This window comes from Peromyscus maniculatus, chromosome 5, assembly GCF_049852395.1.
Source record: "Peromyscus maniculatus bairdii isolate BWxNUB_F1_BW_parent chromosome 5, HU_Pman_BW_mat_3.1, whole genome shotgun sequence".
NCBI lineage: Eukaryota > Metazoa > Chordata > Mammalia > Rodentia > Cricetidae > Peromyscus > Peromyscus maniculatus.
Window position 1 is genome coordinate 114,664,905 of NC_134856.1, and position 21,451 is coordinate 114,686,355.

Consider the following 21,451-nt stretch of genomic DNA (forward strand, 5'->3'; position numbering starts at 1 on the left):
TTGTCTACAAATTTCTTAATTTCATTATTATGAACATCTGAATAATATTCCATTGTGTAAGTGCACCACATTTTTTATTATGCATTCATCAGTTGGTGGGCATCTAGGCTATTTCCATTTCCTGGCTATTGTGAACAGAGTAGCAGTGAGCATAGATGAGATAGTATCTATCTAGTAAGATACAGGTTTTTTTTTGGGGGGGGGGGTCTATGCTCAAGAGCAGTATAGTTAGACCATTTGGTAGATTTATTTCTAGATTTTTAAGGAAACTTCACACTGATTTTCACACTGCCTGTACCAGTTTGCACTCCCATCAACAGTGAATAGTGTTCCCCTGTCCCACATCTACAGCAGCATTTGTTTTTTGGTGTTTTGTCTTGTTTTGGTTTTTGGTCTTAGCCATTCTGACTGGGATAAGATGACATCTCAAAGCAGTTTTAATTTGCACTTTCCTGATAGCAAAGAATGTTGAACATTTAAGAAAAAAATTCTCAATTGCTGGGGGATGTCTTTCTGCATTCTGTGAATATGTGTGGCTCCCACTGGATAGTAAATAAAGCTGCACTGGCCTATGGCAGGGCAGGATAAGGTTAGGCAGTACATTCCAACTGAAGATGAGACAAAGAAGGATGGAGTTGGAGGACACCAGCCCACTGCCCAAGGAGCAACAAGATGCCAGCAGACCAGTAATACAATGGCCACATGGCAATATACAGATTAATAGAAATGAGTTAAGTTATAAGAGCTAGCTTACAAGAAGCCTAACCCATAGACCATACAGTTGTAAGTAATATAAGCCTCTGTGTGTTTACTTGGGACCAAGTGGCTGCAGGGACATGAATGGAAGAGATTTGTCTCAACTGCAGGGCCGGGCAGGACCAAGGAAACTTCTGGCTACATATGGCATCCAACATGGTAGCAAGAATTTCCACCCAAAACCTGAGAAAGCTTTTAAAAAGGGTTCTAAAATGGAGCCAAGACCAGCTTCCTAATTGTATCTCTTAGACAAGCCATGATACAGAGACACTGCAGCATACCGGCTTGAGCTATAGCATGGCGGATTCCTGCTGTGGTAGATAGAGGTGTCTCCAAACTGTGGAGTGCACTACATGTGGATTTAGCTTTTGCTAGTACAGACCAAAAGAAAAGTTTCTGGGTTACACACTGCTTGATGGAGGTATAGATCCACTGCCTCCTAGACTTGGTGGTGAACATGGATCCCAGAGCTGTTAGTAAACATACCTCCACCATGTGGAGAAGGTGAGGGGGGACAGAGTCAACAGCCAAAGTCATCAAGCAGCTTAACAGTTTAAAATCAGAGGATTATAGATTCACAATAAGACAGATTCAGATGAAATAAAACTAAATGGTTTACAATATATGTAGAAATTTATGTAGGCTTGGAAGAGAGAGGAAAAGGAGTATATACAGTTATATAAAGAAATAAATAGCTTTAAAAATAGTCTGCAAAGAGACTATAAAAATACTATAAAAGTTAATCCAGGTAAAGATGAAGATAAGAGTCTGGATTGGGTTGTCTTTGGGATTTTTAACTGGAGAGAGACATTTGATTATAAAGGCTGCTGAGTTTTTCAAACAAACATATATATTTAAAGGTATCTTGACTTCAAAATTTGAGTCTAAGAATATGTTGCTTTGGAAAGTAGGCTCTGCTTCTGTTTCCACAGGAAGCAAGAGGCTGTGGATTTGTTCCAGGATGGATCAGATTTGATCAAGTGAGAGTGTCTGAACCTTGACAGATGGTATCTATCAACAAAGGTTATAGATGGTCTTGGCAGGACTTGATCATTATCTCAAATTTTCTCAGGATCCCCATAAGATTGCCAGTGTCACTAATCAGCAAGAAGTAGCCTAGAAAACTACACCCACACTGCCAAAAAAGGATTATGGATGTTTGACGTTGTTTAGGGTTTGGCTACAAATTGTTATTGGTCATATCAATCTCTTTCTAAAAGAAGAAAGGGGGATATGATATAGAAATGATAGGATAAAGGGGTAGATTATTGAATCTACTTTAATCCAAAAACCGACAGTTAATCTCAAAATATTTTACATTGGTATGGATTTCAGTTTATTGATACAAGTTTAAAGTTAATTTTGTTTTACTGTATGTATATTTCTATCATGTTTTAAGGTATTGTTTATGCAACTCATTTAAACTTGTAATGCATAATTAAGAAATACAGATTAAGTATCCTAGGTATACATAGATATATTTCAATCAGGTAGGTAATCTTCAAACACTTCAAAGACGTACAGATTATGGCATTTAAAATGTTTGAAAAATTTAGAATTTTCTGGATAGTGAGACATGTCTGCTTCTGGCAGCACAAATTTACTTCAAAGAGGAAGATGGGCATTGAAGACACTCCATATGGAGTTTATCTACTTCTTGTAAAAACTGGCCATTTGGGCAAGAAACTGCTCTTGCCTGGACTGCTTGACAATGTTGTATAACCTGGACATGCAGGGCCCATGGGAAAATGACCACTGAACTTTGCCAAAACAGGGTGAGATGGTTCTTAACATTCCTGCTTCACAGAAGAAACTGGCAGACATTCTACAGGACATGGGTAGACGCAATTGACAAACTTTACCAGAATGGGCAGAAGAGTCCTTAAAATTTCCTGTTTCACTGAAAGCTATGCCAGAGACTCTAGGCCTATACACTGAAGATAGATGCCCCAACAATACAGAGGAACTTTGGGTGACTGTCCAGGCAGCCAGAGGTCTCTGTCATTTCTAGTATTATGGAAGTTACTTTCAATGCACTTCCTTTTTACTCAGGTAATATTATATCCTTCTTGGGCTTTTGATGAAGTTGAAGACTAGATAGTTATAATAGTTTTTCTTAGTTATGATAAAAGGTAAATTAGATGTAAAACTTTAGACTCACAAATATAGGATAAATGATAGAATATTTTCTTTAATTTTACCAAATACAAATAGAATAGATATTGTAACTGTAATTCTTGCTTGGTAACTGTTTTGTTATATATAATTTTACTATGTTAAAATTAAAACCTTCCTTTTTCATTAGACAGAAAAGGGGAAATGATGGGGGATGTTTTTCTGTACGCTGTGAATATGTGTGGCTCCCACTGGATAATAAATAAAGGTGCACTGGCCTATGGCAGAGGAGGATAAGGTTAGGCAGTACATTCAAACTGAAGAGGAGCTGAAGAGGGGTGGAGTTGGAGAGATGCCAGCCTGCCACCCAAGGAGCAACAAGATGCCAACAGACCAGTAATACCATGTCCATGTGGCAATATATAGATTAATAGAAATGAGTGGAGTTGTTATAAGAGCTAGTTTACAAGAAGCCTGACACATAGGCCATACAGTTTGTAAGTAATATAAGCCTCTGTGTGTTTACTTGGGAATGAGTGGCTGCAGGATGCAAATGGGAGAAATTCATCCAACTGCAGGGCCGGGCAGGACTGAAGAAACTTCTGGTTACACTCAGTCTTTTACATTTATTCTTTTGAGAAATCTGTTCAGTTCCATGTCCCTATTTTAAATTGGGTTATTTGTTTTCTTGATATTTAAGGCTTTTCCTTTTTCTTCATATATTCCAGATATTAATGCTGTCAGATATACAACTGGTAAAGTGTTTTTTCTATTCTGCTGGCTGCCTCGTCACTTGAATTATTGTATCCTTTGCTGAAGAAGCATGTTTTTTGGGGGGAGAGGGTAGAGAAATTGTGAATAGTATTTTTTAAGGCAATTGTGCATGCTATTGTTTCCCTGTTTTCATTTTTGGCATGTTTGCAGATAGAAGGCAACTTTTATGCATTAATTTTGCATCCTGCTACTTTGATGAAAGTGTTTGTCATCTGTAGTTTCCTTGTGGAGTCTTTAAGATCTTTTATACATAGAATCATATCATTTTCAAATAAGGATACTTAAGCTTCTTCCTTTCCTGTTTGTATCCTCTTTATCTCGTCCACTTGTCTTATCCTCTAGCCAAGACTTAAAGCACAATATTGAACAGGAATGGAGAGAAAGAGTGGGCATTATTGTCGTGTTCCTTATGCTAGTAGAAATACTTTGTTTTTCTCCATTTAGAATAATGTTGCATTTGGTCTTACTGTATGTTGCCTTTATTATATTGAGGTATGTCCCTCATATCCCTAGATTACTCATAACTTTTATCATGATGGAATGTTGAATACTGTTGAAGGCCTTTGCTGCATCTAATGAGATAATTATGTGGTTTCTGTCCTTTATTTATGTGGTAGATTATGTTTATTGCTTTATGTATGTTGAACCATCCCTGCATTTCTGGGATCAATTCAACTGACCATGATGGATAATCTTTGTGATGTGCTGTTGAATTTGCTTAGCAAGGTTTTTTTGCCTGTTTGTTTGTTTTTGGTTTTTCGAGACATGGTTTCTCTGTGTAGTTTTGGTGCCTGTCCTGGATCTCACTCTGTAGACCAGGCTGGCCTCGAACTCATGATCCTCCTGGCTCTGCCTCCCAAGTGCTGGGATTAAAGGCGTGCGCCACCGCCGCCCAGAGCTTAGCAAGGTTTTTATTAGAAATTTTTATGTCTATGTTCATAAGGAAGGTTGGCCTACAATTTTTCTTACCTTTTTTTTTTTCTTCTTTTATTAGTTTTTTTTTTTTTTTTTTTTAAATCTGGTTTTGGTATCAGGGTAATACTGGCTTTGTAAAGAGAAATTAGAAATGTTCCTTTCTTTTCTATTTGGGGGAATAGCTTGAGGCACATTTGTGACAAACTTCTACACAGAATCTACCTGGGCTCTCTTTAGTTGAGAGATTTTTAATTACTATTACCATCTCATTGTTTGTTAAAAGTTTTTTACATTATTTACTTCATCTTGAATTAACTTTGGTAGGTAATATAAATCTAGAAATTCATCTATGTCTTTTGGATTTTCATTTGGTAGGATAAAAAATTTTTTAAGTATGTCCTCATGATTTTCTGAGTTGCTGCACTGTCTATAGTGATGTCTACTTTTTATCGCTAATTGTACTAATTTAGATCTTTTCTCTTTTTTGGATAATTTGGGTAAAAGGTTATCAATCTTGTTAATTTTTTTTGAAGAACCTACTGTTTCTTTGATTCTTTGTATTTTTTGTTTTTGTTTGTTTCTATTTCATTAATTTTAGCCCCACATTTGATTATCTCTTCCCATGCTGTTTTGGGATGCTGTTTGTTCCTGTTTTTTTCCAAGGATATCAGGCGAATCATTAAGTTACTAATTTGATATCTCAGATTTTTGATGTAGGTACTTAATGCTATAGTGAACTTTTTCCTCTTAAGACTGTCTTATGTCCCATAGATTTGGGTAGGTTGTGTTTTCATTTTAATTCAATTCTAGGGATTATTAATTTCCTTACAGATTTCTTCCTTGACCCAACTGCCATTCAGTAATGTGCTGTTTAGTCTCCATGAACTTATGTACTTCCTATAGTTTCTATTGGCAGCCAGCTTTATTCCACTGTGGTCAGGTAGACTGGAAGATGTTATTTCAAGTTTTCTAAGTTTGTTGAGACTTGCTTTGTGTCCTAACATGTGATAGATTGTAGAGAATGATCCATGGGCTGCTGAGAAGTGTGTACTCTTTAGTTATTGGATGGAAAGCTCTGTAGATGTCCACTAGGTTCATTTAATTTGTTTCACTAAACTCCAGTTAACTCCAGATGGCTTTGATACCTGATCCTTCCACCTCTACCTACCAAGTGCTGGAATCACATGTCTATACCATCATGCTCAGCTTTTCCAGTCTCAGGTATTTTTGCTATAGCAATGGGACAGTGACAAAGGGTGGACATCAAAGGCAGCAAACTTTAATCTCCCTTTCTTCACATCAGCTCCTAAATTCCATGTCTCTTAATGTCACCCACTTTGTCACCGCAGCTTAGCAGTGTGTGAGCAGCATCGGTGCCCTTCACAGAAGAACATCTCTTTTACAGAGCAGCATCTCTTTCACAGAAGAGACCCTGGCTTCTGTAAAACTGCACACAGGTCATGGAAGATCCTTCCTGCCACCCCTTAGAGTCCCAACATGACTCTTTCACATAGACCATGCCCCCCCCCTCAGTTTCTTCACTTCCATTTGAATGCTTCTATTGTATTTCCAGCAAGTGGCAAACACAGCTTCAGAAACTTGTCACCTTTTTATCTGTATTATGTCACTAGTTAGAAAGTCACCTGATGTTTATTCATGCAGCTATGCTCAACTATATTCCCATGAATGACGGAGTATTTCCAATCCGTGGGAGAAAGTGGACAGTATGTATCTAAAGAGGTATGTGTGTCATACTATATGAGAGAAAACAGATATAAGGGGAAATAAATGAGCTGTTCTCACTGGGCTGGGTCCCTGATCACCCCGCCTATCTAGCTTACATAAATTTTGGCACACAGTTCTACACAGACTGTCAGAGGCATGTCTCTGCTGCCCACTCCTCAGAGCTTCAACTCACTGGCTTTTTTTTAACTTAAAGTGGAGTAAGATCCTGATGCTACCAAGAGAAGAGACAGAAGCACTGCTTTTCTGCTCCTGTCACAGGGGGACACATGGCTGCCTGTGTTGGCAGCCATAGGGTCCTTCAGCAGGGATGAACTCTGTAGTCAGCAACACCACAAACCCCCAGAAATGCAATTTCAGGTCACAGAAAAAGCCTTCCCAAGAGACAGACAAACAATTATGAAGGTGGGATGCTAGAAAGCCCTTTATTTCAAAATTATCATTGCACTTATGGATAAGGTCACTTGGGTTACAGACAAACCATGGAGAGTGGATAAAAGGCAGACACAGGAACACCTTTTCCTCAGGGAGAGGAGAACCGGCCACAGAACAGAATGCCATTGGTCTTAACATGCTGAATGAAGAAAAGGAAGGGGTGGTCGGCACAGAAGCGGGGGGTGAACCTCATGCACCTCAGCATCATGATGGCAGCTGTGGCAGCAGCAGCCTCCGTGCCCTCCTCATTGACCTCCACAAAGGACTTATGCACAACCTTGGAGAGGAACAAGTTTTCCTTAGAAGATATTCCAGAAAAGTCTGCCCTGTAGTCAAAGGCATCAGTCATGCCCAGCTTGCACAGGAATTCCTTCATGTCATAATTCTCCTCCAGTTTAAACCGTGGGAGGAAAACCTCCACCTCTTCTTCATCCATCTTGTCCAGCCTTGTCCACTCAATGAATTTCTCATAAGTTATTTCCTTTTCCACCTAGAAGAGAGTTAAAGACTTCAGGACAGTGTTGTCACAGGGCACTTGAGATGATGGGGAGGCTCTACACTGCACGGGGAAGTGTGGCTGTAAGTCAATATAGTAGCTGGGAGGGGTGAGTACAGCTCAGTGGTGAGTGTTTGTCAAGCAGGCTCCAGACCCTGAGTTCCAGCCCACCCTCACAAATGAATGGAAGACAAAAACATGATCATGGGAGCCTAGGAGAGCTGCCCCAGAAGAAACCCAAGTGCCATTCAATTTTTCTCTCACAGCCCCATCAAGGCCCCACGCTCCTTACCGTTCTCAGTTCAACGTGCTCATCTGGAAGCATGATGATCATGTTCAGCTCATTGCCAGCATAGGGAAGCAACAGAATCTTGGTGAATATCTCTCCAATATAGGTCATGTTAACAGTAAACTTCTTAAACATCATTTGCACAGGTTTCTCCTCATTCTGTGGATAGACAAATATTAAACTGAAAGGAGACACAAGTGAAACATTGGGCAGATTCAATCAAGGGAGCCAGTCACTGCAACTAGGAATACTTGGCTTTTTTTTTTAATTATATTGTATATGTGTGAGTATTTGGTCTGAATGTATGTGTGTGTGTACTATATGACTATGTGCATTTATTACACAGACATTTCAAAAAAGAGTGTCAAACCCCTCTGTAACTAGAGTTATGGATGGTTATGATCATGTTTTTATCTTCCATTCATTTGTGCTGGATTCAAACTCTGCTCTTCTTCAAGAACATTTTTTTCTAATTATTGAGCCATCTCTTCAGTCTTAGGAGCATTTTCTTAAATTGACTTCTAGAACACTTCATCAGCCTCCCAAATACTTGTCTAGACCTTACATGCCCCAAAGGCCCCCCTTTTCAAAGCTTGGTCCTCAGGAGTGCTAGATTGGGAGGAGGTGGAATCTTGCCTATTTGACACAGAGTCTCACTATGCAGCTCTAGTTGGCCTCAAACTTGCTACACAGACCAGGCTGGCCTTGAATGCACAGAGAGCTACCTACCTGTTTCTGTTTCCCAAGTGTTGTGAGTAAATATGTGTGCCACCATGCCTGGCAAGGGTACAGAATCTCTAACGGTGGGGGATAGAAGGAGGTGTGTGTGTCATGGGGATGTATCCTTGAAAGGGATTGTGGGATCCTGGACTTTTCCTTTCTTTCACTTCCTGCTCTTGAGCTGAACCATTTTACTTCAGTACCTGTTCCTAGGATGCCATTCCAGTACCCTGAAAACAGGCCCCAAAACAATGGGTTCATGTCATCACAGACTTAAACCTCTAACACCGAGTCAAATAAACTCTTTCTCTTATTAAGTTGGCTGTCTCCACACTTTAGTGTCAGAAAGTTGACTGACCCAATCGCCAAACACCTGTGATGTCCTGGGCCCACAATTCTTCTCTACTGGGGGTCTCATTTATTATCTTTGAACATATTCCCAAATTCACTGTTCTAGCCTGGACTCCTCCCTGAACTCTGAAATAATGCATTTTATAGTCGATTTGACTCCGGCACTTTGATATTCCTTTGTATAGCTGCTCTGCCTACAATTCTTACATGTCCTCCTTTCACTTGCCAAAACCAATCTGTGTCCTTGACTTCTGTCACTCTCATACCCTGCATCTGACTCATTACCAAACTGGGTTGTCTGTCCCTTTGAAATAGAACCCGAATCTGACTTTATTTTTAAAGTCATCAGCACAGCCCTGGGGTACAGTGATGACCTCCTTGTCACTGACCTCAACACAGCAGCCAGAGTTCCCAGCACAGTGTAAGTCAGACCACACCACTGTGGCTGTACACCTTTGTGTGGTACCACTCTAGCAGGAACAAAAGTTGAAGTCCTTAAAACACCCTGGTACAGAAAAGAACCTGCCCTGCTTATGTTCTACTCCACTCTATCTTCTTTGATCAGTCATAGGGCTGTTTGTAGTGTTGTGGTTAACTAGATTAAGTAAGTCCCTTTCTGCCCAACAAACTAGTCCTCAGACCTGGAACATTCCTCTTATGTCCTGGTGTCTGCTCACATATCATCTCCCAGGGAAGGTTTCCTCAGCAGCTCTCCTCTGCAACCACACTCAAGTACAGCATCCTGCCACCTCCTTTGCATGTCTCTGATGCCCTCCCAGCAACCTCTGTGGTCTTACCTAGGCTTATCTCCAATTTCTCTCCTCTAGGAAAACAAAGCTTCATGAGGGCAGACACACTCAACCAGTTAATGTCTGGTGCACAGTGGGCTCTTATGTAACATTTGAAGACCATATTAGTGGCAAATTAGTGAGCAGGAATATTGCTCGTAATATAAATACAAATCCATATCAATGGAAAATCTTGTGCCTTTGGAGGCATGGCAATATATAAGGATTATAGTCAACATCTGATGAAGCCACAGACCAGTCTGTGTTGACAGCAGAGACAAGGAAGCAAGACAATGCCTCCTGACCCTGTACTTAGCAGGGGCCACAGTAAGTAGTTCCTTTTATATAATAAATGGGGAAGGTCTCAGAAGGAGGCTTCTTGTTCTCAGTCCTATGCCCTTCCCCATGGACTGCTGAGTCAGGGTCAAAGCCCTGGTGTGAGCATGAGGAAAAGACCTCATGCTAAGGATGGTAGAGGAGGAAAGGAGAGTCAGTTCCCAAGAGCATCACCCCATTCAGGAAACTCCAGGTTTCACCCATTTCCCACCCTCCTGGTGGCTGATGAACTTGTATGAGTTCAACTATAGTCATCTAGGGTTTCTGTTGCTTGCAGTTGAAGGAAGTCATAATGGATACTTTGTCAACAACTGATTTCAAAGACAGAAATATTTTAATCAGGAAAAAATGAACAGTTTATTTAAGAATAAATCTTGAAATAAATTGCATTTCCTAAGAAAGTAGAGGTTCAAAATCAAGTTTGTCTGGGAGATCTGAGGTCTGATTAAAATCCAGAATTTGATGGAATTAATTTGTTTTTTCAGCCTAGGAGTATGAGAGAGAGAGAGAGAGAGAGAGAGAGAGAGAGAGAGAGAGAGAGAGAGAGAGAGAGAGAGAGAGAGAGAGAGAACTAGATATGGTTACAAACAAACACTGGGCCACCAGCAAATAACATGATCTAACCTCAAAGAGGTTGAATTTTTTGTGTGCGTGTCTATAAGCAAAAATCTGTACGTATCCCATCAAACCAAGACTGAATTTCACACACTGCTTCAGTGTTTACTGAGCACCAGCCATAAGCCAGGCACTCAGTAGACAGCTGTCTGCCCTCTGCTCTTTTGCCAGCAGGGTGAGAAAGGTTCTTTTCCCACTACATTGTTTTGTGGCAACCAGCTGGAGTTGTGGTCCTCTTGAAGGAAGGAGAAGACATAAGACAGCACTTATAGAAAGACACACTGAAAAGAAAGGAATGTGCACCACTGAGGGGGATCATGAGGAATGGGCTTCATTCAGGGCCACAAAGAGCCTCAGAGACCACAGCTGGAGTTCAGACTTCCATATCTGCAAAGGTATATGGCAGACTGTTTAAGGTACACTGCAGAGCTCTGCCATCAGGTCTGACCTCAACAGCTGCCAGTGACACCATACCAATGAGAGAAGCAGGGCCAGGCCTGAACCCATGTTGACAGCAGCCACCATTGGCAACATGCAAAAGGAAAGGGAAGAGAAAGGCCTCCAAGCTGAGAGAGCAGACCTGGCTGCTGAGCTGCCCAGAGACGTGAGAGGCATGGGCTATGTGAAGCAGCCTCCTTGTGTTTCAGAAGCCAATGTGAACAGGGGACCTTACCCAGGAGTCTCCTCTGCTACTACACTATGTTTACCTTGGAGATTTTGAAAGGCATCTCCCTCGTGTCCTCTTTGTCAAACTGCTTCTCCCAGTTTCCTTTGAAGTAGATGGCATTCACAAGGACCAGCAGAGTATCTGAATTCAGTGTACCTGGAGACAGCAACTCTCTGATTTTGTCTGAAAGAACGAATTAAAAAAAGAAAAAAAATTAAAAGGCATGAGAATGGCTTCCCTAGACTCATGTATTTGAATGCTTGGTTCCCAGTTAATGGAACTGTTTGGAAAGGATTAGTAAGTATGGCCTTGTTGAAGGAGGTGTGTCATTGGGGGTGGTCTTTGAGACTTCAAAAGCCTGCTGCCTCTGGATCAGGTACTGCTGCAGCACCATGCCTGTCTGTTTCCTGCCATGATCATCATGAACTAACCTTTCTAAAACCATAAGTAAGCTAATTTGATGCTTTCTCTTATAAGTGTTGCCTTGGTCATGGTGTCCCTTCACAGCAATAGAACAGTAACAAAGACAAGACCCAGTTGGCTAATAGAGTTGGCTGATACATGCAAAGGGCTGACAGGCAAAGAGTACCACCTCCTGCTCTGGTCAGGAGCATGGATAAGGGATTTCACTTTCTCTCAAAATAAAAGGACATTTGTCCTTAAAGCAACAACCCTGATATCAACATGAACACACCTCTTTTGGTTTTTTAAGATTTATTTTGAATTAATGTTTTGTGTGTGTGTGTGTGTGTGTGTGTGTGTGTGTGTGTGTGTGTGTGTGTGTCCACATGTGTGCTGATGTCCACAGAGGCCCCAAGTGTTAGATTCCCTGGAATTGAAATGATAGAAAGTTGATGTGGGTGCTGGGCACCAATTCAGCTTCTCTGCAAAAGCAGTTTGTGCTCTTAACTGCTGAGCCAGCTCTCCAGCACTAAATCCAAACAAGTTTTAGTGAGAAAAAAAATAAACCCAAAAGGTTCTAGTACAAAAAACTTCATTGTTCAAAAAACCACATAAAATATATGAGTTGATGCTAAACCCACAGTTGGAATTTAAAAGCATTGCTTGAGCCAGAAAAACACAACTTTAAGAAAGGAACTTTAGGTTGTTTTTAAATAGACTGATTACAAATTCAAATTTAAAAGTATTTGAAGTGATAGATATATTTATCTTAATCTGAACATTAGAGAATGCACATTGAAAATTAATGGAACCTTGTCAATATGTATATTTATGCATCAGCTTAAAAATAAATTGGAAGTAGAATAGCAGTAATAGAATGGATCTTATAAGTATAAAGCAATACACAATCACAGGTTAATGGGGGTTGGGTCCAACACCTACAGCCAGCCTAGCTAACTAGAGAATGGCAGCATCACCCTCAGAGAGTAAAGAGCTATAGACCTAGAAGGAAAGCATTCTGGACTCTTTGGGCACCAAGGATGGGAGAGATAGCAGCAGGTTGGTTCATTATTGAATAGATGTATCAAATACTGGGAGACACCACATACAGCTGGAAAAAGCCAGATGTAGTGACACATTTAATCCCACCACTGGGAGCCAACACAATCTATGTAACAGGATATAAGTCAGCCAGGGTTACATAGCCACAGTCTTTAAAGAAGAAAAGGGAACAGGAAAAAACTCTGCAAAGTGTCAGAAACTGACAATATTTTAGAGACAGTTTTGTAAAGTTTTCATTTATTTAGAGCAAAGTCTCCTAAGCTGCAGATGGTGATCATACTGCCTGACTGTGGGGCTTGTGGGAAAAACTGCAGCTTTCTGAACAGGCAATAGCCAAAACTTCATTCAAACTCCCATGCCTGATGAATCTGAAGAGCTTATGACAGCAGCTCCCATCTAGCTTCACACCACTTCACTGTGACCTTGCTCCTGAACATACATGAGCACTTCGAACTGTGCATGCCATGGTGTTATCCTATAAAATGCAATGCCAACAAACACTGCAGCATCTGTGATCTACATTCAAAGATTTCTGCCCTTAGAGAGACAGAATGGCTTTATTGTGAAAACTAGACTTTCACTTATTTTCATGTTCTCATTCTCAGTGTGTAAACATCGAATTATTACATCTTTGGGGAAAGGAAGAGATGACTAAATGGATACAATTTCATACAGTATCCTCATCAGGTGGTTCACAACTGCCTGGAACTGCAGTTTCAGAGGATCTGGCACTCTCTGGCCTCTGCAAGGCCCTGCAGGCACAGGCTGCACATAAATGTATGCAGACATATACACATGTATATAAAGATTTGTATAAGTTTCAAATTATTCTATCTTCTGATTGTATTGTATTACATAAACTCTTTACCTCATTAGTATGCACATTTGACTCCATCTTTAATTATGACAAAATTATAATTTTACCAACAGTTTTAAAACATATTTCTGTAGATATATAAATGTGTAACTGTTTTATACACTGTAGAAGGTAATATAAAAATTCCTTAGGCAAAAAGGAGTTGGGATGGGCAGTTTAAGAGTTCTGATTTAGGGGCTGGGCAGATTGGTGCACACCTTTAATCCCAGAACTCGGGAGGCAGAGACAGATTCCTGAGTTCCAGGCCAACTTGGTCTATAGAGTAAGTTTCAGGAAGCCAGGGCTACATACAGACACCTTATCTTGAAAGGAAAAAAAAAACAAAAACAAAAACAAAAAACAAACAAACAAAAAAAGAGTTCTGATTTCTGATTTAGGGCTAAAGATCCAGATCAACGTTAGAGAACTTTACAAGTCCTTGGTTTCGATCCCCAGGCACGTCAAAAAGAAGTCCTGATTTAAAGAACAACGGTCATTATTGTTGACATTTGAAGCGCCTGTGAAGGCATTAACAATATGATTATTAACAATAGACTATGAAGCCAGGCATGGTGGTGCACACCTTTAATCCTAGCACTTGAGTGGCAGAGGCAGGTGGATCTCTGAGTTTGAGGCCGGCTTCATCTACATGGGGAGCTTCAGGACAGCCAAGGCTACACAGACAGACCCTGTCTCAAAACAAAACAAAACAAAACAAAGAACCAAAAACCAAAATAAAAATAAAAAAAAATATACACAGATAGATGTCCTGGTAAGTAAAGATGCTTGCTAACACACCTGAAGAACTGAGTAGAATCCCTAGGACCCAGTGGTAGAGAGAAAACCAACTCCTGTGAGTTGTCCTGAGTGCAGGTTGCACAGATAGACACAAGCACACAATAAACAAACCAACAAATGTACCATTTTTTTAAATAGGCTAACTGCCTAACAGGGACTGGGGTTTAGCTCAGTGGCAAGGTCTTGCTCAGCATGCTCAGGTCCTGGGTTCAAACCCCAGCTCTGAAAACAAACACACAGAACAGAACAACTCTGTGTTCACCTTCTGTCTTTTTGGCCACCCAGGTGTTGATGTGCTGTCGGGACTGCTCTGTATCTCCCTTAAAGTCCAGCTCTTCCAACTCTGCTTCGTAGAACTTGCGGCAGGAATCTTTAAAAGACTGAGACAGAGCAACATAAGCATACAGCCACGAGAGAGATTAGCACCAACAGCCTCCTTCCTTGATGCACAAAACCAATAAATCAAAATTTAATGGTGTACAGATGGGTTTTGCAAACAAATACACAGAAAGTGTAAAATCCAGCCTTCCTGTCTCCAGATCTCTTTAATCTTAGTTTATTAACGAGGTAAGATGGTGGTTGATCTGAATACTACTAAAAATCGCAATGAGCAGCTGGATCCTAAAGGTAGTAGCCGAGGCTCAGGAGACAATGGGGAAGACCCCCAGATGCAGTACTACACTGCTGTCACTCTAGTAGGCCACCACATGGGCAGAGGGAGGCTTAACCCCACAAGGGCTATGACACCTCTGCACTGCACAGGATGACCTTCTTCTACCACAGTTTTCCATGCTAACAGAAATACAATTGTGCACCATTCAAAATGGTGGCACCTACAGCCCAGAACACCAGGGAATGGCCATAGAAGCTAAGAAACTGAGTATTTCATTTTAATTTATTTTACTTCATGATGCAGAATTTGAAAAGCTATGTGTCCATGGTCATCATCTCACAAGCTCAGTTTCGGGGAGTGAGGAGTTCACAAAAACACAGTCCATGCTGGAGTGGGATTAGGTGGTGCAGCCCAGAGGTGGAGGCCTTAAAGCAACTGATCACCAGCACCACAAGACAAACCAAAGTTTAAGCCATTTGCTGATATGTTCTGTAAAATGACAATGACTTTAATGACCACCCACATCTGCCTTGTTACAACAGAAAATTCAATACAACATAAATGAGATAAAACACCCATTATGTTGATGGTGTATATGGAATGGTTTCTCAATATTTCTATGAAATAGCTCATTTCATGGCTATATATTTAATTCCTCTTTGAGAGAATTGTTTTTATTTTTCATTTGCATATTTATGTGTGTGTGGCAAATATATGTATACATATGTGTGCGTAGATATGTACACATGTATGTGCAAGTGTACGTAAAGTCTATGTTAATGCTAGGAAGTTACTTGAAGTATCTTTCTCAAGAGTTAGTTCTGCACCTTATTTTTTGAGACAGCTTCTCACTGAACCTGGAGCTCATCAACAAAGCTGGGCAGGCTGCCCAGTGTACTCCAGAAATGCACTCCTCTCTTTATCCCCCAGTACTAAGCTTACAGACATGAAACTTCATGTTGGGTTTCTATGTGGGTGCTTGGGTCTTCATGCTTTTGTACCAGGCATTTTATTTACCAAATGAGCATCTCCATTCCCTGAGGGAAACAGAATTATGATACAGGATTACAACACCACAGTCTGAGTATCAGCTGAGTGGTCTTAGAAGAGCCAATCTCTCTACACCTCCTCAACCACTGTAAATCAGGAGAGAGAGGGCTATACCTCACAGGGTCACTAGAAGATTTTTTTCCCCTGATTTACTGAGGCTCAACTTGAGCATTCTCAAAAAAAAAAAAAAACCTTTCCAATCTAAAGGTCAAAACTGAAAAGATTAAGATTGTGCAAGCCCCTGACAGGGAAGGAAATGAACACTCTGCTGATATCTCTGGCCATCTGGGAGAGCAATGGAGCAACACACATTACAGTCTTAAGGCTTCATCTTCTTTTCACAAATGTATCTGCCAGCAATGCACACACATGGGCATAAATCGACATTCAGTAACTCACTGTTGGTAATGGCCCACACTGTCACCCACACACACACAAGCGGTTCACCATGTCACTGTACATCTATACTCAGGATTATCAAATGATGGCTAATACTGAACAGTGCTTGGGCTGTGGGTCAGTGGTAGAGTTGGGGCTTATATGTGTGATATCCTGGGTTCCATCTCTCACACCAAAAATGGGAATAATAATAATGAGACAGAGTCATGTGATTCTGAGATTCAAAGAATGAAAGAAACACACAAAAAAAATACAGTTAATGGTATTACACAGGGAAAATTCTCACCTACTATGTTTCTGTATGTGCAGGACATACACATCACCCTATATAAAAGGAACTTATTTCTGGAAAGGTTCAGAGGTAGAGAATGGCTCTTGCTTAAATATTCTCTACAATAAGAATATGCTCACATGTCGTTCCAAAGCATGTAACCAAATACAAAATCACATTAGTGGGCAAAGGAGTAGGGTGAATCCTTAGCCTACTGTCTCGAGTACCACATGATACTTACTTCTAAAAGTTCACAAGTCTTTTCTCCAAAGAGTTTATTAGCTGTTTTGAGCAAGTACTGTGTTCCGGTCTTGTTCACTTCGCTGAGAAGTGACTGGAAGCCCTGGTGGACATCTCCACCTCCACTGCCGCTGCATTTATCCAAGGAAAGCGCCTGAAATCAAACAGATTCAAATACAACTTCAGCAAGCCAAACTATACGAAATGAGTCAACACTCAACTCATCCTCAAAATCTTATAGATCCTTGCTGCCACTCAAAGAGCCACCCAGTTAAAGATGAAAGTACCTTGACTGCTCCCTCTCTAGGAGCCTGCCCTGTTCCCTGTCAGCCCTGAGCAGAAATGGCCCTTCACAAGCCCAGTCTTCACGCTCACTGACTGTGCCCTGGCCTCAAGCATGGCTGCCAAGCAGACCTGGCATGACTCCAGTGCAGCCAGTTCTGACCTCAGACCATGCTGTCTCTTCCCTGATCTTGGGTCTGGATGGCTCCAGTGTTGTCTGCCCAAGAGAATGGAGGAGAGTGACCCTGTTCCAGCCTGGGCTTTAAAAGGCCTGGCAGCTGCCACATTTGTTCCCAGACATCATGGTGGAAGGAAATCCAAGCCATCCTCCAGGAGACAACATAAAAATCCTGGAGTAACTGCCATCACATAAAGCTGCTGGAAAGAGATGCAAGACCCCAGCCAACAGTGAACACCTAGATAGACGCCAGACCTCAGATACAATTCTGTAGATCTTCCAAGCCTCTAAAAAAGCTACACAAATGACTTCAGCTGCTCCCATAGGAAACAGATGAACTGCCCATCAGTAGCTGTAATAGCTTAGAACAAAAAAACAGAGTCAGTTTAAATTGAAGGCAAGCCTCTACGCCCTAACTCTCTTCAAACAGGAGGCAGGCTGAAACAGCAACAAACACCGTTTGTCTTGTAAAATGGAAAGAAGCTGCCAAAACTTAACCCAGAATGCAAAGTCACTGCCCAAGACAGTCTCCCCTCTTATGCCGGGACAGCCTGTCTCTGCAGTTCATACACCTCTGCAGCTAAAGCTCTATGTCCAAGAAGAGCCCTAATGGATATGTCCCTGATCTTCCAGCCAAGGCTGAAACTGTTCCAGTGTCCCTTACCTGTGAAAAAGCTGAGATTCATTAGGGGCAGAGAGGAGACAGTGGGCATCACAGGGGACCCTGGTGTCACCGCTTTGGTGTTTTTACTCAAGCTAACCCTCACACACACACACACTGCAATCACCAATGAGTCAGTGATAGGGTCCTAACAGATAGAGTGCATCCTTCCTCTCAACTCTCCAAACCCCTCTGTCATTTCATTCCCATTTGTACCTCCAGATGAATTATTTTTTGAGACTGAGAACGTGGAGGACCAGCTCAACTGATAGTCCATGGTGTTTATCTGTAGTGAAATGGTGCTGGTTACCTGAATCATCTGGCTTGCAGTGTCTCCCTTTGCCCCCATGAAGACCATGGCCAGGGCCGAGGAGATGCTCATGGGTGAGAAAAATACATTTTTTGAGCTGTCTTCTCCCAGTATTTTCAAAAGGTTTAAGGCAAAGGTGCCATTTGCTTCCCGAAGAGAATCCATGATAGCGAGTCTGGAACGAGGGATTAAATCAGTATCACATGAATACAGGCTGCTGTGTAGGCCTGGTCTTCACTCTCACTCACACAGTGATGCTGCCGCTCAGTGAACACAGGGAAAACACAGCCTGGAAAGTAAAGGTCACGTGCAGAAAGTGATACAGCCCTGCTGAGGTAACTCAGGCCAGCGCCTTGTCTTCCTCATGTGCAGTAATCAGTACACAGGGAACCAGAAGGAAATGGCTCAGAGGACAAGAGGCAGGTAAGGACCCACCAGCCAGGAAGTCCACAAATGCAGCAGTGCAGGCTGGAAACAGGCAACTGTAGAAGCAGGGCCTGTCAGCTCTGACATCATCCCCATGCAGTTGTCAAATGCCTTTCCCCAGTTAGATAGTACAACAGTTCTAAGATTTCCCATCAGCCCCCCTGAGCAGTGGCTGAGAACTCACAGAGCATGGGGAGGGGAAGTAACAGGCCACAGGGAAGGGAAAGGTGTCTAGCTGTAGTGATGGGAACAGAATACATGGCACAGCTTTACAGCTATAGCTGTGGTCAGCTGGACAAAGAACCCAAAGACACCAATTCCCAAACCGTGGAACCAGGGAAAGTTTCTTCATGCCGGAAAACACTTTGTGGTAAGGATTAGGATCTTGAGATGAAATGTCTTGCATAATTCAAATGATCACTAAATGTAATCACATACAGTCTTATAGAAGAGGGGTGCTCATTGGAAGACAGGCAAGAAGAAATTAATTCAGAGAAGTGAGTTCTCTAGATCAAAGGACTGTGGCCAGCCATGATACCTGTAATCACAGCCCTGGGGAAGCTGTGGAAGAAAGCTCTCTATTTCAAGACTGGCTGAGATGCAAACAGAGAGGAAGAGGGGGTGAGGGAGGAATCAGAACCCTGAGATTTGAACTGAGAATAGCAAAGTCATGCAAACTGGTTGTGACAGTGTAACAATCCAGGGCACAGCAGGGGGACCACACAGAACCCCCAGAGACCAAGAACTGTGCAGACACATCTGACCTTCTCCCAGGCTTACTTTAGTGATTTCCCAGGATTGAATTATCTCCGGGGAGCGTCCTCTCCCTGCAGAAACAGGACTAGGACTGCCTTGTTCAAGGTCTCCCTGTCATCCCACTGTGGTTTAGCACCAGGCACTCACTCCTGCTGTGGCCAAGCACGTGTCTAGCTAAAATAACTTTGGGTTTCAATCCCACCTTCATGGGGATTTGCAAGACCCCATCCAAACACCAGGTTTCTTCCTTCCTTCCCTGGTATCTCTCTGCAGTATTATCACTTGAGTTTTCCTCTACATGAGCTGCAAATTGTAGGAAGTATTTTGTTACTAATCCAATATTCTTCAGGCCTTTTGGACTACTGCACTTGACCTGAGAACTTTAATATTTAACATTCCTAGAAGGAGTGTAAATAGTGCTGAATTCTTTTGTGCCTTTTAAATCATCTTATTTGCCTCATTTAAATTTATTTATGGACTCAAGCCTTTGTATTAAAAAAAATCCAATTAATGGTATTTTTTTCTTGTTGGTGCACAAACCTGTCCTTATGTGGCTAGTGAGAATCTCTTTATACTGGTTACTTGACCCTGAGCTCTTGGTCTCAAACATCCTGACTCCACAGTAAGAAGAGAATATTATACTGACCAAGGGCATAGTATGGATCCTCTCCTGGTTTCTTTCAGAAGAGGATTTGTGAAGTACTAACTCTGAGTGCTTGAAGAAGAGACTGAGTATTGGTGCCAATTTAAAATACAGCAGTTGGGTTGGAGAAATGGTTCAGTGGATAGGGACCTGCCATGCAAGTGTGAGGACTTGAGTTTAAAGCCTCAGCACCCATGTATGACCAGACAAGGTGGCACATACCTACAGTCCCAATCCTGTGAGATGGGAGGTGGAGACAGGAGAATGTCTGGAAGCTCATAGGCTAGAAGCCTAGCAAATGCAGAGGCAAACTATGAGACCCTATCTCAATAAGGTGAAAGGCATGGACCCATAGCTGAGGTTGGTCTCTGATCTCCACAGGAAACCAAGACACAAGTGTCTACATCTACACAACATAAGTGTGCATGCATGTGTGCATGTACTCACACACATACACACAACAAAAAGAAAATCCAACTGCTATGGTTGGATACATCAGATGACAAGATAGGATAGATGATGCCTTTAAGGCCCCCATGGGCCATACTTTAAATTAGATCACCATTGCAAGTTCTCCTACATTCTACTCTTCTGAGACCCACTGGCACTTGGAGGCATTCATAGCCACACTCACTACTCTTCTCTTTCATTATATGGATGCTTCATACCAACTAGAGTTTATTGAGCACATCAGTCAGAAGACCTCTAGACCCTTGCTCTATGAATACTACACAGTTCATACCTCTTCATATACGTCATCTGTTCTGGGTCCAACATATTGTTTTGTTATTTATTCCCTTATTTTGATGCAGCACACTGTCAAACTTACTTTCTAAGAAAGATTATAGTTATTCTGGTTTCTTAAACATCTGAAAATTGATTATCCTTCCCTGTTACTGAGTCTGGCAGGGTCTAAAAAAGGTTACATGTGACTTTACATCCATAACTTTCAGTTATGGTACTGCTTCCCGGCTACCAGTTTTGCTGTTTGAAGGCGCGATGATAAGCTGATCCCAGATCCATCTACTACTTCCCCTTTCCAACCCCAGCTCTGAAAGCTTATAAACTTATTCTTATTTCTGATATTCAGAAATGGCCAATTTTGTGTCCCTCTCTGAGCTCCACTCATGTGTTTTGCTGGACTCTTGGAGGATTCTTTCAAACTAGCAATTCAAGAAAATTTCCTCTTCACTCTGGAAACAGTTTTGAAGGTACTGCTCATTTCTCACAGACTGACTCTGCCTCCCCTTCCGCATCATCTATTGGTCAGATGCTAAAACTCTTGAACTGACCTCATCCAGGACTTCACCAACGTGTGCTGCTGTGATAAAATACCCTGACAAAAGCAACTTCAGTGAGCATTTACTTTGGCTCATAGCTCCTCATACCTCCAGAGTTCAGGGGGAGATGAATGCTTGTGCATTCAACTAGCTTTCTACTTCTTATGCAGTCCAGAGAATGGTGCTGCCCACTTTTCTGGTTGGTTTTAAACCTCAGTTAATCT

At 41.6% G+C, this 21,451-nt stretch overlaps 1 protein-coding gene across 8 annotated transcripts in view; it reads right to left on the minus strand.

Annotated features, from left to right (window-relative positions):
• Positions 1-6,700: 6,700 nt before the first annotated feature.
• Positions 6,701-21,451, minus strand: part of LOC102908962 (serpin B6) — a 97,245-nt gene continuing 82,494 nt past the window's right edge. For all 8 annotated transcript variants that reach the window (XM_076573153.1, XM_076573150.1, XM_076573149.1 and 5 more), the window contains 6 exons: positions 18,123-18,297; positions 16,693-16,845; positions 14,381-14,498; positions 11,041-11,183; positions 7,527-7,682; positions 6,701-7,228 (listed from right to left, as the gene is read on the minus strand). In XM_076573153.1, coding sequence (XP_076429268.1) covers positions 6,827-7,228; positions 7,527-7,682; positions 11,041-11,183; positions 14,381-14,498; positions 16,693-16,845; positions 18,123-18,287 — 1,137 coding nt within the window. In that variant the 5' untranslated portion in view covers positions 18,288-18,297 and the 3' untranslated portion in view covers positions 6,701-6,826. The remainder of the gene's footprint in view (positions 7,229-7,526; positions 7,683-11,040; positions 11,184-14,380; positions 14,499-16,692; positions 16,846-18,122; positions 18,298-21,451) is intronic.